Genomic DNA, 18,874 nt, shown 5'->3' with positions numbered 1-18,874 from the left:
TCCGTTGAATAATCACAACATGCAAAAAGATCCAGCTACAAATTCTTCCCCATACTCTCCGAAGTATGCCTCGCCCACGAATCACCTGGAATGGAGTTTACTCTTGTCGGTACATATGTGGACACAGCCAACATATTGAGACTGCCTTATGGCACAATTGTTCTGGTTGTGCAGTGGATACAGTATCATTCAACGACGCAGAGGTGCCATTGATCAAGTCTCAGTGACGGATGATTTGATGCTGCACACACACTGTGGACATTTTTCTTATCTTAAAACTTTTCAATACATATCACAAGGTCCATAAGAGTGGCATGGCTAATGATTTCTTACGTGCATATTTCTATTTTTTGAAACTCAACTACTATATTGCATAACCATTTGTGCAGTTGACTGTGGGGTGAAATTTGACTACCTTTTCCACATCATCCAGCCCCACTCCAAGGCCCCAAACATTACCTGCATATGCAATGGGTCACAGCCTACTCCTCCTTTCTCATTTCAAGGGAAAATTCCTTGGAAGTTCCACAGAGCTGAGTGAAGGTAAGATATCTAGCCACCTAAACTCAGTAGATCTCAAGCAGGAAATTTTGGGCATCTGCGTATGCATTATATCAGAAACATTCAGCAAATGGTTGAGCTAACAAAATGTTAGGCTTGCCCTTAAATTTTCCAACAAAATGTGCATTACACATACATTTTTTAAAATATTTCATAATATAATGGGACTAATGTTACTTCAAAGTCATAGAAATATTTGACTGTTGGCTGCTGGTTATTTAGTCCCTAATTTCAGCCTGTAATGACTTCTTTGACTTAAAGCAGTCTACGTAAACAAAACATAAGTAAATGAGTTTAATTGTGGACATTAAATACTTTGCGGAAAACAATTTGGACACAAAAATGGAGAAGAGAGGTAAATGACAGCATTGTACAGCATATGAGAGTTAGAGAAGAGGAGAATTATGCAGAAATTGATAAAGAAATTAGCATCAAAGATAGCATTTGATAAAAAAAAACATTCCGCTTGAATAAGAGGAAATAGATGCAAGTACCAATAGAATGATTATAACTGAAATTCATGAGGAAAAATATATCAGTCCATGTGATGTGTTAAAGTGTTTAGCAATGAAAATATTAATTATAATTCGATTATCATGAAAAAAAATCTATGAAAAAGTCATTTTCTCCTATTTACTCAAAACTAGAGTGAGTTTCCTTGAACCCATTCAGTGTAGGTGAGAGGTGAAGAGGTATCATCTGCTTCCAGCCACTGGCGAGGATGAGAGCCGAGGACTGTCATGGCCTTGGGTTGAGTTGAATTGAGCTAGGCTTGAATTGGGTTGACTTGGCTTGAGTTTTCATTGCAAAAGCTGATTAAGTCTTGCAAGTGGAAAAATTTTTCTCTTCTTGGGTGAATGAGTGAAAAAAAATTATAACATTTTTAAAAGAATAAAAATTTTATAATTTTTTGCACATAGTATTAATTCTAAGTAAAAAAAAAACAGAGCAAAACTTTGATCGAGAAATAATAGCCGCAGCTTTTCTAAAATTAATACATATCAGCTTGGTTGATGAAATTCATAAGCAAACAAACAAGCATATTATTCCCAAAGGCTCCATGTAGCCAAAAATGTCCAATTTAGCATGACCTTCTTTATCAATGTGTAAAAAACGGGCCCCTAATTGATGTCAAGGTAACAAGATGGCACTTTTCCACAAATTTAGCGTATAAGCGTGTGTAAGAGGTGCACCTTGTTGCCCAGAAATTGCAGCCGAAAATGGGGCTGCATCTCATACACAAACTTCTTATCTTCCCCCCTCCCCTTCACCAGTCGCAAGTCCAAAGGGAACGGAGTGGCCTTGGTTTTCAGCGTGAGTCAGTCATCTGAAACCCTGGGTCAAAAACAAGCGGCAGGCAGGGGAGATTCTCCCTTAGTGACGTATTTTTAAAATGCTCCTGTTTGCTTTTCTTGTAAGCATCGCGCCGTCACCTCGGTACTTCAGATGTGAACATGGAAAATATCACGCGGGGTTTTTTGCTCCGGAGGGCGCGCTAAATTTACTGCCACGAGTGGGCATCCTGCGGCATTTATACTGCATATAGTAATCGCTTATCAAAAGTAGAGAAACGGGAAGTTTTGAAGGACATTACCCGGTTAATAGTCAACATCTGTCTTGCCGAGTAACTTCCATTACGATAAGGACCTGATTTTTTAAATCATCTTCAGACACTACTATGAGGATTATTGCCATTGATAATTATATTGGTGTCAATACCTGCGGTTTAAAAATTCAAACAAGCGTGTAGATTGCTGGACTAAATGGTGGATAGAAGAAATTGGAAATGCTTATAAGTGAAGAGTGCTGAAGGAGAGGTCGAGGGGAAGGAGCACGCTCCCTCTGTCTTTCAAGCAACGAGGCTACCAGCGAAGGAGCAAAGGAAGAACACGTCTGATTTTGCATGTGACGTCGTTGCCTTCAAAGCAAAGGGGAAAAGGCACAGCAATGTGATGTACGCAGCTTGCGTTGCCTGAAGTTTCCAGTCTGTCCAGTCTTGTTTAAATGCACTCATGCTACCCTTGTTTCTTCCGAAATGGTCCTGTTTGGAATACGAGGTCTGTTCAAAAAGTACGTGGAATTTTCGTTTTTTCAAAAATATATTTATTTATTCGTCTACATCAATGTGGTCCCCTTCAAAGTAGTCCCCCCCAGATATAATACACTTATGCCAGTGTTTTTCCAATCTTCGAAGCACTTTTGATATTCACTTTCTGTTATGTCCTTGAGCACTCTCAGCGATTCGGCCTTCATTTCTTCAATCGAGGAAAAACGCCGGCCTTTCATGGGTCTCTTCAACTTTGGGAACAGGAAAAAGTCACACGGAGCCATATCTGGTGAATATGGAGGTTGGGGCATGACTACAGTATTGTTTTTGGCCAAAAAATTATGAACAAGCAACGACGAGTGAGCAGGTGCGTTATCGTGGTGCAAAAGCCATGAATTCTTTTTCCATAAATCGGGGCATTTTTTTCGGATTGCTTCACGCAAACATCGCATAACTTCAAGGTAATACTCCTTATTAACCGTACGACCTTGTGGTAAGAACTCTTGAAGCACTATGCCATTATAATCGAAGAAAAAAGTAAGCAAAACCTTGACATTTGATCGAACTTGACGTGCTTTTTTTGCTCTTGGTAACGTTGAATGCTTCCAGGTGGACGATTGTGTTTTGGTTTCAACATCATAACCGTACACCCATGTTTCATCACCAGTTATGACCCTTTCAAGCAAACTTGGATCGTGGTTGACGTCATTTAACAGCTCCTGAGCGATGTTCATGCGATTGTTTTTTTGGTCAAAATTCAGCAGTTTTGGAATGAATTTTGCTGCCACTCGTTTCATGTCCTAAACTTTTGAAAAAATGTTATGACATGAGCCAATTGAAATGCCAACTTCATCAGCAACGTCTCTAATTGTTATTCGGCGATCATTTATAACCATTTTTTCCACTTTTTCCACATTTTCATCGATTATTGACGTGCTAGGTCGACCGGGGCGTTCGTCATCTTCAACGTCTTCGCGGCCATCTTGGAAACGCTTATACCACTCGTAAACACTTGTTTTTTCCATAGCAGACTCACCAGAGTTCTCGGCTTTCTGTGGCCAGAGGCTTTTTGTAACATTTCACTCACTTCATTACACTTTATTTTATTTTTTACTCAAAATTCAATACAAATTCTTTGACTCTTCAATTCTTCCATTACTTAAACAAGCAAAAATCGCAGAGTTCATAAAAACATGTCGAACCTAAGCGACTACCACAGACAAAGTAAACAGTGAATATGGCTGAAAATTTTATCATACTTTAGGGGCATGTATACCAACACAATAAAAAAAATTTTGACAATCGGACTCTCCAGACCCGCGAAATTTAAAAATCCCGGGTACTTTTTGAACAGACCTCGTATGTTGAATATTAGTAGCCTTGCTGTGACTATAAATCTTTAGGTCAATAAATTAGAGCTTAAAAAACTTAAATGCATTAGCGATATGCGTTGCGCCAGGTCACAATCTTTTTTGAACCTCATGCATGTCATACAATCATACAATTGCCAAAAGCTATCTAGAGATCTTCGAGCTCAGTAGGTGACTCACCTAGCATTTGGCTTCCAGAAACTGGGAGAATTGAACCAGGTAAACCGAAAAAGGTCAGTTGGTGAAATGGGATAGGGATGAAACACATTTCCATAGTTCCCGTGAAACTTGATATTTTCCTTTGAGGCAAGTGATTTCTAGTCTGTGGGGTCTCGGAAAGAAAAAAAATACAGCAGAGGCATTGGCTCATGGAGGACCGAGTATGGTTCTGTGAAATCTAAGACTTGGTTATTATCCTACGGCGCTGAGATTCCCATGATTGTTGTTCAATCTCTTGGGAGGGTTCATGCTATGTGCCTGTCATGTTTTGCCTTAAAATTTTCCACGGCTACAATTCTATTGCAATACCCCTAAGAGAGCTTTTAAACAAAATTGTTCGTGAGTAGGACAAGCATCATAGAGCAACGGTGTATGAGAAGAGAGGATCGGAACTCTTTCTACTCCCTCTTATCCATGAAAGCATTCATTTAAAATTTCGAATTCAGATTCAATTTTTTGACGAATTTGGATCCGGAGTACAAGGTAAAGGGCATTATCTGTGGATATTTGGTTCAGAGGTATCCGATCCGACTATACCTAGTAAGCATCATAAGGTTAAGACTACAAGTGAATGCCTTCATATCTCCCAGGGTGTAAATTTAGCTGAAAAAATGGCACGTACATTATTAGTATGGAAAGAGGAAATTTTGATGACTGTTGAAAGTCCACGCATACATCTGCAACACCACATTAAAAAAATGCCGCAATTTTTTTTTCCTTTGGCTTCGATGCTAGAAATAGTGGTGCATCTTTTACACATGTATGGCTTTTACACGAGCTTATGCTGTTTCAATCTGTATAAAGCATTTCTGCAGCCAAGCCATCATTAAGTACACTGCACACATCTTCATTATCACTCGTCAACAATCCTAAGATTGCTTTGATGCTGCTCTCCACTCAATTTTCCCATCAGCCAATCTTTTCACTCATGCCTATTTTTTCTCTTTCACATCTTTCTTTTCCATAAAAATATTTTATTCACTTACCCCATGACTCTGGCAACAGTTTCCTTGCTTCTGTGCTCCTCATTTGAGTAAAAAAGGAACCTCGGTGAACAGCTCGAAAATGGGACATATACCGCAAGCGATTGATGTTCTCTGCCATTATAACCAACCCTTAAAGAAAAGAATCATCAATCAGAAAGAATATACATGATAAACAAAGAGGAATATTTCAATGGGTGGTTTAAATGTGACCTGATTTCTGGAATACTACAACATAAATGGATAAACACTAGTGATGGGTCAATTTCAAAATTTTATCGATTCCGATTCCGTCATTTCGATTCCGATTCTACCGATACCGATTCCATCGATTCTGATGCCAAGGGCTCCATGAAAAATATCACTGAATTCCAGGCAACAAGAAAACCACTTTAAAAAATAATACTCTGTGAAGTTGACAAAAGCATCTTTCATATCATCACTATGTAATTAAAATATAATAGCTAAATTTCCAAACAGAACATACCTGAAAAGTGGTGTTACATGATAGGTATTACGTTAGAATATTGGCACTCATAATATGTCAACCATATATATGTATCCAAACTACAAGGGAGAGCCCTGAGAACAGAAATTTTCATAGCTGTAATAAAGATTACATACTACGTACATGAATCATGTAATATTTGGCCCTTTCAAATTCTCAAGCATAAAAACCAATTATTCTACATGCTCAGCCAGCAGGTTTTGACGTCTCCATGTTACAGTATTACCTCCTACTTCTTCCATTGTATTACTGCCTGCAAAAAATTGCCTTTTGCTACACACTTGTGTGATTGGGAAAGTACTTTCCTTCCAAAATTGCAAGATTTCAGAGACTTTGGAATTTTTATTAAAAATTATATCAACGATTTTTTCGGATCTTGAACCTTCATGGAATTCAATTGGAAGAAGCGAACGGACTATAGAACTAAACTTTAGTTTTGTAGAGCCAAAAAAATTCTATACTTCTCACGTCATTTACTCAACCTTAAAATCTCTTGCTTTTTTTATTTCAAGAAAGATACTAAACACTACAAATTAATTTCACATCGGACAGACGCAGTAATAAAAAAGGCTAAAAGAGCCTTGTGGTGTGAAAACTCCCCCTTCCGCGCGACTCACCTCGGCGAAGGTGGAAAGGGAAAAAGGATATCGGTTGTTGCCTTTAACGGAAACAGTTCATTTTTCTCTCTCTTAAGCATGCTGACTTAATCTCTTCACTTTACTTCAATACCCGAGCCATATTTCTTATGCGTGGGATGGATCCGAAAAATATCCAATCCTTAGTATTTTCACTCGAGTAATGCACTAAATGTTCTAGTCGATCTATACATAATCCTATTTAACATCCTCAGTTTAGTGTTTTAAGTAGTTGAAGATGATTATCCATGCTTTAAATGACGATTTTCAAGACTAATGTTTTAAAAAACTTGAAAAATCTGCCTCAGTTACCGAGCTCCAGAGTTCCGCGGCGTGTAGCTCAGCCTTGATGCGCGATTGAAAAATCGCTCTTATTTCCTTCGTCGCAAACTTTTTTTCCAAGATTTCTAATTAGTACTCTTTAGAAATCACTACTTTATATTGTGATTTAAATTTTCCGAGTTATATTTTTCATAAACGAAAGATAATGTCTACTTTATGTCAAATTTCACGTGAAAAACGGATCGGCCATTTTGCGTTGCAAAACCAGACACATTAGAGCCAAAATCTTCAAAATTCATTGAAAGTATAGGCAAAGCACCAGATCAAAGGTATATTGCATTTTTTATTCCATAAAACTCATACCAACGCAAAACCACTGGGATAAATTAAAAGATTTTTTGAGGAAAAACAATATCTCGCGTGGCATTGAATAATTGGTCATGTTTGGGCCTCTGCATCTCACTAAAGGTTCGTATTTATGTAAAATGGCATATAAATCTATATTTGGTAATGATTTATGAGTATTTACGCTAAGTTTCAAGTCTCTATCCCCAAAAAGGTCATTTTGGACTTTATTCCAGCTTTTTCCGATTTCGGACCAGTGTGCGCCGGGTAGGAAGACGATCGGCCACTGCGGCTGGCGTAAAGGTATTCGACGCCCACGTCGACAACTATAGTGTATTACGCAAGCTGAAACTACCAGGCCAAGGCATTAGAATGACTTATCGGCTTTAAAAACAGTATTATTACATGAGTTTCATGATAGCGCTTCCTGTCAGCAGATTGCTGGACCTACTAGCCTCGAAAGCTCTGTAACCTTAACTACTCGACTCGGCATTCTTAATGCTACTCGAAACGCTCGAGTCGAGTACCAACTACTCGATCGACTTGAATTTTCGAGTACTCGCACATCCCTAGAAGATATGAGTTTGGTTATTACGATTACGTGGGGCAAAAATTCAAATGACTGTTGGAAACGCGGTCGTATATTTTGTTGTTTGAAGTACTACTGGAATCGGAATCGATTTCTCACCTTGGCAAGTACTCGTTTTTGATTCCGGTTCTTGGTCGAGAATCGAGGAATCAAAGAATCGAACCGACCCATCACTAATAAACACTTAAAATATATGTTAACGAGCTCATAAATAGCTATGAAAATGCCATTCAATAACACTGGAGCGCCTGATTACCTATATAGTTAACAGCAACAGGGCTAATTTTGGCCGCTTATTATTTTACAACTGCGCAATCTGCTACACAATTAACGAATATGTCTAGAACAACATTTACATCAAATACAGCGAGGTACTTATGACTACAAAAGGAGATGACCGCTCAGTGAAAAGAAGCGCCAGCAGAAGCGCACAAAGGTGGGGTAGAAGGGACAGAGCGCACACTCTTTGTCTTCCAAGCAACGAGGCTACCAATGAGAGAGCAAGGGACAAACATGTTCGATCTTGCATGTGACGTTGTTGCCTTCAAAGCGAAGGCAGGCGAGCTGTGTGATGCAGGCAGTAGGGTTTCCAGTCCGTCTCGTCTTGTTTAAGTGTGCTCATAGTACGCTTGTTTCTTTGAAAATTGTGCTTTTTGGACTATGCTGAAAATTGGTAAAGCCTTGTAACTAGAAAGCTTAGAGTCAATCAATTAAAATAACTTACATACTGTCAGAAATGTGCTGTATTTGGTATCCTTTGTTTTTGAACCTCATACGTGTCATCTAATTGCCAAAATCTATCAATACATCTTCAGGCCCAGAGGGTATTTCACCTTGCATATGACCTTCAGAAACAGAGAATTGAAGCTGGTAGGCCGAAAAAGGTCAGTTGGTGAGACGGGGTAGGGATGAAACATGTTTCCATTGTTCTCGTATAACTTGATACTTTCATTGAGGCTTCAGAATGATTTATAGTATCTGATGTATTCAGAGAAAGGCATTATGCACGGATATTTGGGTCCGAGTTATTTGATCCAAGCATCCCAAATGCTTTTGAAATAACTAAGAGGAAGTATGCAGCAGAGGGAAGGAGTAACAAAAGGGATCCTATTATAAATTGCACTTGTTATTACTATGATATTTCACTTTGACTGGGCTTTTCCATGGGAAGAAAAGTGTGTGAAAGATCCACAGAGAAAAAAAATCATCCGCCTTAACCAGGATTCAAACCCGGATTCCCTGATTTCCGGTCGAGTGCCAGTTAAGCTACCGAGGCATCATTCTTCCCTGTGGATATTTTTGGACACTAACGGACAAGGTGTTGCTGGACTTCTGAGCATATGATGCCACAAGCAGTCCAATCGTGCACACAGCGCCACAGCCAGAGAGCCGGGCTGGACATAGAGGTTTGCACAAATGCTTCAGAACCACTGTGCGACTATGGAAACTACACTGTCAGGCACCAAGCCACGTAGTCGCGTCCCGCCCAAATTCGCGTCCCGCAAAAAAAAGTTTCTTCTAAATACGTACAGAGAGCGGGTTTTTTTATACATTGAAACCCCGATCTATCGTTCCCGCGTTGATCATTTTCCCGCACTCATCGTTCGCCATTCCTGGTCCCAAATAAAGTTCCATTAAGACAATATAATTTTTTCCCACACCCATTGTTCCCCGAAGTATCGTTTTCCCGTATCCGTCATTTGACAAAAATGAGACAAAGTGTTTACGATGTGTTATATGGGGCTAATGATGACAGACACATAGTTTGAATCGCTTGAATCTTTGCCAGGAGATTGAAATACCATTGGTATAAGCTGAGCGCTGTGGGATAGTGACATTAGCGCATTTCCCATAATTCGCAATCCCCCTCCATTCAGCACTCGTCTCCCCCCTTTGATGCTTTCCTCTTCTCCGAAACAAAAAAAGGTTCCAGCTCACGCAGGGGTCATATTACGAAGACCTAAGCTTCGAAAGAAAATATCAAGTCACACGAGAACAATAGAAACGTGTTTCACACCTCTTCGATTCTCGCCCACAGTATTTTTTCAGCCTATGAATCACCTATTAGCCCAAAAGGTGTCTAACAATGAATTTCGGCAATTGGTATTATACTTTTATTAGATTGGAATATAAGTAATGTGCACGTAATTAAAAAAGAATGATACCAAACACCACGTATTTCTAACGTTATTTAAGCATTTCAGCAAGGAAATAGTTGGAATAATGCGATGGTGATTTCTGGCGAATCTCGATATCCTCGCAGATGATTTGAGCTTCTCGGCAGTTGATACGGCATTTTTTTCGAAAACAAGGCATCGGGTGACAATTTACGAGTTATGCTACAAGTCTCACTTGTCAGAGTTGCTAAGGATGTGATGCCTTCTCATGATATTTTGTTTCTCCCTACTAGCAATCTGAATTCATCTGCTCATCTAGAGCTACGCTACTTATTGTTAGAAAAGAGTGGGTAATTTGCCTTCTCTATGGGACAAAAAATTTCATTGTGCAGTCTTATGGTCATTCACCCTCTGCAGTACGCTCTGCTTACCCCGTACGCGATAGCACAAGTGCCGAACTTCACCTCGTACAAGAGGTTCCGTACTTTCCAGGGTGAGTTGATTTAAATTCAGCGAGTGTTTTCCGTGTGGGTTCAATAAAGTCCGGTTTCATTTTTATTAGTTTTATTTTTATTCGTCTTCGGACCACGGCCCTTCCAAAGAAACAAGTGAGAACTTAAAAAGATGGACTGAAAATAATTGAAGATGAAGAAAAGAATCCGGGCTAGAAGCGCGTGAATATTGCAGAACGCCTCGGGTTGTCCACTAGCTCATGACGGCAGGGGTGGGGGTAAGGCGAGATACCTGGTGAAAACAAGAAGAGGGATGAAGCCGAGGGTCAGGTGTGCGTGCCACTGACGATCAACGCAACAATGTTAACGCTTCACACATTACCTCAATCATATTAAAAATTTAATTGTAAGAAAGGAACATTTCAAATAGTAAACTATTTTTGGCCTTTTTGATCCATCTCACAACCAATCACTGCATCGGCGAAAGCGGTTGTTTTAGGCATAGCATGCACATTACTCTCGTAAATACATGTACTTGAAATGGCATTTGATGGATAAGAATTTTTACATCCGACAGAAATCCATAATAGCAGTGAAAATGCCGAGTGGAGTGCAAACATTTTTTAGCAAGGTGGCGTATTCCTTTAGGATATTTGGAAGAGATATAAGTCAAATCAACAATATGACCTAAAGGTTTCGATAAAGTAATAATATTCCTGTAATCAGCTAAAATCTTATTTGAATCCATTAATGAATATCATAATTCGCAAAAATCTAGTGTTTCCTGGGACATATGCAACCTGGTCGAACATTCCTGCATTAATCGTTTTTTTCATCCATCCCCCTGAAAAACGATAGATCGAGGTTCCACTGTGTAACTTTTTTTCATAGACTAACACACGTATGCGTCATCATCATCATCATCACTGGTCAACAATCCTAGGATTGGTTTGACGCAGCTCTCCACTCAGTTCTCCTATCAGCTAATCTTTTCACTCCTACGTATTTCTTCTCTTTCACATCTCTCTTTACTTGTTCCATATATTTTGTTCGAGGTCTTCCTTTTCCATTCTTGCCTTCCACCTGTCCTTCGACGATTGTCTTCATCAGGCCATCATGTCTCAAGATGTGGCCTATAAGGTTGTTCCGTCTTCTTATTAAGGTTTTCATGAGGCTTCTCTTCTCTCCTACCCTTCTTAGGACTTCCTCGTTACTAACTCGGTCGATCCATTTGATTTTCATCATTCATCTGTAGCACCACATTTCAAAGGCCTCTATCCTTGCTTTCTCCGCTGCGTCAGCAATAAAAATTTAGACACATTCGCGTGTGTAGCCTAGTTTCAACAATGAGAAAGTTGATATGTACTTGCTTGGCATGAGCCGCCACGGCCTCCGGGTAGACTTGACAGGTTGCGTTCGGCCACCACCGGGCACCCACCAGGCTGCTCTGGTATGTATGGACGCAATGAACGCTAGATTACTGCTTAGCCACCACAGCCAAACGACAATGTAGCCTATTATGTAGGCTATTGTTATTTTATTCCATTCAATTCTTAAATTTGAATGACAGCAACGCTAAAGATAAATCAACATCCCACCTGTTAGGAGGAATAAGAATCGATGGAATTGGAATCGGGAATCGATTTGAAGGAATCGGAATTGGAATCGAAAAAAAGTGGAATCGACTCATCCCTACATAAAATCACTGCACAAATTACCTTTGTGTTGTTGAAGACCAAGTCCTGATTGTGTAACGATGTTGCCAGTGCTTATGAAGGACTCCATCGCAGCTTCCAAGGTTCCACTTCTTTTGGCAGCCCTTTGAACATCAGCTGGAAAAGAAACATATAGAAAACTAGGATCCAACATCCAAAATTAAGGGCTAAATTCTGCATTGATGGATACAAACGACTACTACACCAACAGCATATAACCAATTATCCTTGGTTGTTGCCCCAAGCCAGCATGGTAAGAAGAAAACATAATCAGAAGGTTAGAATGAAAGCCGAGAATGTAGTTTTAGGTAATCTCCAGGCCAAAATATGTCATTTTTGACATAACAATTGATATCGATTGCTTCAAGATCATAACCTTATGATAGCAGAGACTCTTGCTCTCTTAAGAGTGAGAAAATCTCCATCAGCACTAGAAAAATAGCATTGGGGTTAATTCCTGTTGATTGCACAACCTCAACCTCGCTACCTCTAAAGGCCGTTTTACACGGGGCATGTCAATGCACAGGTTAGCACTGAAAACAATTTTGAAATAAAGAGAATGCAATCTCGGAATTAGAGCTGAGGCTATTTTGTCATCTCGCATACATTCTAGCAATTCCCTGCTTTACACGAAGAAATTTTGACTGCGCCTCCACACACACGTCAGATTGTGAAATGACGTGCCCCATTTAAAACAGCCTTAACAAAGTGAATACCGTAATTTTGTCAGAAAAAAACACCGAAAATGGCAGGAATAGCTCAGAATCTGTCAAAAATCATCAACAATTTGGCTGAAAAATAGGTAAGTAATAGGCCAGAAAGGAGAGGGCCTCCATGACGACAACAAAAACAGGTGGCTTGATGAAGTGGAAGAAGACCTAATATAAATTGGAGATGGAATACTATCAAGAGAGAGGAATGATAGGGTGAATGATCATTCGAATTAAATTCATTCGCCAGTACTGCTATACATGGTGAATGATTTCAGCTGATTTTCTGCGCAGAAATGATGTGCACTGGTGCGAATATCTATAATGTATGTCGATTCTAACAATGTATCCAACTGTTTCTTACCACATGTTTGTTTTGGAAGTCGCAGACGACAGAATGCTTTGTTTACATATGCGCCTGAATATATTTTTGTAATGCTTTGACTTTCAGGGGGGGGGGGGGGAATGATGTACAGTGCAACCTCGATATAACAACACCCCACGGTGCACTAATAAACACTCGCTATAGCGAATTGTCGCTTTACCGGAGGTGTAGCAAATAATAGCCAATATACCTGTTGCGAACAGATATACAGGAACAGGAATGGTGCGGCGACAGATAAACATCTATCCGATAAACGTAAGCATAAATCCAGATGAAAGGCGATGTTTTTTTTGCATCACTAAATTTCCTTACTCAAACAACGACTAACTATTCAAACAATTTATATGCGCCGCACTGAATAAAAATCATGGAAAGCATTGTTTCGTCAATCATTATGCCAATGCACAACCGACGAAGCCATTTTTCTATGCACTTAAATAGTTCATTTACGTGATCGTTCTATTATTTTGGTATTTTCCACTGAAAATTCAAAAATTAACTGATAAAACAGTATCGCGGTTATTTAATGCCTCAAATGTTTCCATTGGTGTATGTTTATTGTTTCTGTACATTAAGCGGCAGTGAAGTGAAATAACGCATTACATTTGTTTCTACAGGCGAAAACGGTGGAAGGTTGTATAACGCTGCCGCCTTGGAAGACTTTTTTCTATCAGATAATGTAATATCTTCATCATCTACGGTAAAAAGTTTGCTAAGCTTGAAAAATGATGTGATTAAAATTGCTGTTGTTGAAAAAGTTTCTTTTTGAGTGTTACGCTCGCGACGTATTTTAAATAACACACCGAGTTTACCACGGCACTGCAAACGAGAGTTAGTTGTTCTGTGAGTTCTTCCAGCGGCCACCAGGGGATGCTCGGCTACCCACGTGACAAAAAAGAGCGCCAGTACGACTCCGACCACTGACGCGAATAGTTCACCCTTGTAAATCCGCAACGGAGAATAAATACGTCCATCCGGACAATTCACGCTGAGTATCATTGCTTCGTACATCCTACATCATCGCTAAGGCGCACTACCTACCTTTAGAGGCATCATTGCAAGAAATACCTCATACTGCAAGGGTTTTTTCGGGGAGTTGTATGTAAAATAGTTCTGTTTCGTCTATGTTATATGACGCGGGGAACACTTCTAACACCAAAAGGGTCTCGTAAAAACGAATTTTTTAACACGCTTATTATAGGGTCAATTGAAGGTGCATCGGCTATCTCTCGTTATAGCGGGAGTGTCGCTATAGCCCGTACTCACTTTAACGAGGTTCCACTGTACTAAGTAATGAGAGGGATTAAAACGGTACGTGATTGATAGCGGTAAACCACTTAAGTAAATTGTGCATTTTGCGATCCTGTAACGAAGTAATAAGTTGTTCCCGCTGCAGTGCTACCATGATTATGCTTCAAGATTCATAGTGATATGGTCATAAGGAAACTTACTCTTCAATTAGTTATCCCAAGTCTTATCCCTTCCGATTCAGTAAATTACAAAGTAAGAGAAAAAATAATGTTGCGTCAATATTGACGTAACAGCGTCCAGCTCCAATAAGAAAAACACAATAAGCTTAAAGCAAAGGCTCTGCAAGGGCGAGAGTTTCTATGGCGGGTGCACAGCCTTCACAATGCAGTTGAGCAGAGGTCATTCCTGTGCGAGAGAAGAAGTGTACAGCGAAGAGAAAAAAGGAAGGGACCTATTATATTTTCAAAGGAGAGCACTTCAGCATCCTCATGCTTTCTACTATTAAGTTGGCTCAGTGTTATTTCATTGCTTGCTACTACCCAATTACCGCAAGGCTACAAATGCTCTAAAGATATCTTGCGGGATATTGCGTGCAATTACAATTAAAATTGTTATGAGTACCTAAATTAGTCACCACAGAGGATTCACTGTTCTTTAAATATCGATGAAGGGGAAGAAAGTGGACTGTGACATTCATAGTCTAGTTTATGGGATCTGCCCCTAGACTTATAGGCAATATTGTGACTTCACCAGTGGGCCAATATGATATAAAGACTCATTGGAATGTGCCCACTGAAGAAAAAGAGATTTTGTCATTAACCCTCATATGGATTTACAAATTTAGTTATGTCGTTGGATTTCCAGCTGCAGCGGCGCTGAGTTTTATTTTGTTAATATCTTTCAAACTTGGCCCTTTTTTGCATTTTTTCTGATTGATAATGCTAGTGGCATATATTTTCTTTATTTATCGCCAAGTTTTGCTAGATTCAACCCATTATTGTAGAAATTATATTTGCATTCTTTTCCATTTATAGCCATAATTTCTGTTCCCTTGGTCAGTTATTTTCAAAGGTTTTTATTTCATACGCAATGGTAATTTTAAATATTTTTTATGATATGCAGTGCTAGTTACTCTTCGCTTTTTAATGTGAACATTGTCATTTTATTTATTTTGATACAAAAAATGAGGACCAAATACAAGGAGCATGGGTCCATATGATATATTTTGCTTCACCACGTCCAGCCACAAGTTATATACAGTGGAACCTCGTTAAAGCGAGTACGGGCTATAGCGACACCCCCGCTATAACGAGAGATAGCCGATGCACCGTCAATTGACCCTATAATAAGCGTGTTAAAAAATTCGTTTTAACGAGACCCTTTCGGTGTTGGCTCTCGCCATAGCGAGGGTTTCACCGCCGGAAGACTTTCATCAAGACTCCTTAACCTCTGTAATTGCTAGCGATCTGTTAGAAATGAAGTTAATGGAGTGCTCAGTCTCAAATTTATGTGGTAAACTGTCTTTCGATAAATATAATGATTGACGAAACAATGCTTTGCATGATTTTTATTCAGTGCGGCGCTTATAAATTGTTCGAATAGTTAGTCGTTGTTTGAGTAAGGAAATTTAGTGATGCAAAAAAACATCGCCTTTCGTCTGGATTTATGCTTACGTTTATCGGATAGATGTTTATCTGTCGCCGCACCACTCCTGTTCCTGTATATCTGTTCGCAAGAGGTATATTGGCTATTATTTGCTCCACCTCCGGTAAAGCGACAATTCGCTATAACGAGTGTTTATTAGTGCACCGTGGGGTGTCGTTATATCGAGGTTGCACTGTATCATTGTATTGTTCACGGAAAGCAAAGTTCTTAATCGTTAATGTTTGAAAAGGTGTTGGTAAGTGAAAAGAGACGAGTGTTACTTTCATGATTTTTATTCCATCTGACGATCAAGACAAATCTTACGAATATTGTGGCAGATTATATCAAGCAATTTCGAAAAATAAAGTCAGATGGATTTTGAAGTATAAAGAATATGGTATGTAATCAGCGATTCGTCCTGAAGCCGCTTTGGAGGTGGGGCTAGGAGAGCCAGAATTTTTCGCTCACAGCACAACCCATTCTCTCACTGAGATGGAATGGTGAATTTGATGTGGGGAGTGTGGAAGATGAGCTTTTGCTTCTTTGGTGGGCAGTCTAAAATGATTATTTCTAAGAATTTTGGGTTCTAGGTGGCACGTAAGAAGGAGCAGGGTCTATTTTCTTCGGTTCGGCTCTGCATGAGGGACTGATGGAGGAAGTGTTAGTGTTCTGGGCTGACAAAAACACACTCACACTGGGAGAACCCCGCTCAACTTTTCTTTCTGTAGCATTGCACTGGCCCAAACATTGAGACCATCCATACTTTCCCACTAAGCTTCCTTATTCGTCATTCACTGCCTTCTTCCTTCCTGCCACGATAGGCGATTGAACTTCTCCCCACCTGATCTGGACCTTCTCTAAATGGAGGGAGGGCAGGGCGTTTTGACAAGGCTTGTGTTCCCTGTCCCTCATGCAGCGATGAAAGGATAAAGAATTGTCTCTTGTGTCTACTTGCCTCCTTGCACTCCCAACCTTTTTCACGATAATGCTTTTCTAAGCTTACCTGGCCTAACAATCTGGCTATTCCCTCATCCTTGGCAGTCGACACACCACCACGTATCTCCACCAATTCACCTCAAAACAACCTCCCTGGCATTTCTTCTCATTTCTCATCCTCACTCACTCCTTCACATTAGTGAAAACCTGATGAATAAAATCTCTGCGCATTTGAGTACAAAAAGAATCGAGAAATATATTTACAAATTTTCAACTTCATAGTAAATTGTCTATTTACCTATTCATCATGAAATGATTTTTACCATGTATATACCGCACTAATTGTCATGAAAAGAAATTATTTTCTATCACACAATACGTTAGGTAGTTATGTTAATTTCACCCTAATGGTAAACTGTCACGTCATTGGTAATTATATGAACGCCAGTAATTTTGTGTAGACTATCGCAGCCACAAAGGAATATTTTCGAATGAGAGGTATGAGACGTAAAAGTAACCATGCGATATGTTCTTCACGGTGTTTGGTGAAACCTCTGAATCTCCTGGCGAGTTACAGTCACTCATTCAATGAGAAATATTCACACCACAGTGAGGAAGCATTATCCTACGAATTCAGATAACACATTGTGTTAAAATTTTCTATGAATTGCTGCTTGGTGTAATTCTAGACATAGTAACCCTGGGATTAGCCCAAAGGTGACTATCACCACGGCAGGTACGTGGACGCGGAGCGGAGAAGGTGCCCAAGCAAAACTAAGACAGAAGCCATGGAAAAAACAACCTAGCTTAGCCATGAGTTTCTATGAATTATTCTTGGAAAAAAAGATGAAGTTTTGTCAATGAACATTACAACCAGGCAAACATAATGATTCTTAGCTAAAAGAGGAAGCCAAATTGGTATAGTAGTATTAAAGATTTAATTAAACAATTTCGTTTTGTTTATAAAGTTTAAAAAATTAAATAATATTATTATAAATAAATTAAAGCATTTTAAACAAAACATAACTGCTTTGAAATTAAAATTGAGAGTGCAGTCCCCGACATAGCGAAGCGGAAATTCTCAGCACCGCAGCGGCGCTGTAAATCCTACAATGTAAGTTTTTTCATTAGAGGCTAATAAATGTAAACTATCCACACTATGCAAACAAAATTATATTTGTAGACAAAGAAAGACAAAAAAATACACTACTTAAAATTTCAAAATGATCAATCAGAATGGAAAATTTTTACACAACTTTTCAAACCACGAGTGCCGCTAAGGCACAGCGAATCTCTATGAGGGTTAATTAGGACTATCACCCCAAACTTTAGCATTCAAATCATTACATATAGTTTCATAATTGCAAATAAAACAAAATATTTACACAATCTAGAAGAAAAATGACGTTTTTATTCATTAAATATAATGAATGTTATTTCCGAATTACCCACTTTTGAAAATTGATGTTTGTGAATTTAAGTAAATATTAATTATTTGAGCAATCGTATGGGTTACTATTCTTACAAAGTTTTTATACATGATCTTAAAATTCGGAGGTGGTGCCAATGGCAATATGTACGCTGTGCGCTCATATCGATCACAGAAATCATTCAAGCAAATTAAAACATGCTTGAAATTATATTCGAATGATCATTCAAATGCAGTAAGTTTCCATTTTACACAGTGAATGATGGTTATTCGAATGATAATTCACCGTGTAAAACGGCTTTAGGGCTAGGGCAAAAGGTAATGCAGCTGGCTAGTGCATCATTATTTCCTTGAATAATGCCCATGGTCAATGCACTAGGGTTTAGAGTTCCTGCTTTAGTTGGGACTGTGGAGCTATATGCCTCAGCATGCTGCCTTGCGGCATCACATATGTGGCAGAATCACCTTGTTCCCTAAGGCCAGCAAAACTCCACAGAGAAGATGCCTGGGTATTTGGCCAGCCAATGGCTGAGTGGTTCTTTTGATTCCCTCAAGACCAAGAATAATCCTTCCCTCACACCATCTGCCATTTCCCCTCACTTTTCCCACATTTCCCTCATTATGTACATGCCCCAGATGCTTAAAACATAGAAAAGATTTTTAATATGGTTATGATTACATTCCTTTTGTTTTGTG

At 39.2% G+C, this 18,874-nt stretch overlaps 1 protein-coding gene across 1 annotated transcript in view; it reads right to left on the bottom strand.

Annotated features, from left to right (window-relative positions):
- Positions 1 to 18,874, bottom strand: part of LOC124154686 (DNA-directed RNA polymerase I subunit RPA2) — a 155,598-nt gene that overhangs the window by 83,424 nt on the left and 53,300 nt on the right. Inside the window, exons 9-10 of the mRNA XM_046528563.1 lie at positions 11,827 to 11,940; positions 5,184 to 5,312 (exon numbers count right to left, since the gene is read on the bottom strand). Of these exons, the coding sequence (XP_046384519.1) occupies positions 5,184 to 5,312; positions 11,827 to 11,940 (243 nt within the window). The remainder of the gene's footprint in view (positions 1 to 5,183; positions 5,313 to 11,826; positions 11,941 to 18,874) is intronic.

Source organism: Ischnura elegans, chromosome 2 (assembly GCF_921293095.1).
Source record: "Ischnura elegans chromosome 2, ioIscEleg1.1, whole genome shotgun sequence".
Taxonomy (NCBI): Eukaryota; Metazoa; Arthropoda; class Insecta; order Odonata; family Coenagrionidae; genus Ischnura; species Ischnura elegans.
This window is presented reverse-complemented; position numbering and strand designations above follow the sequence as displayed.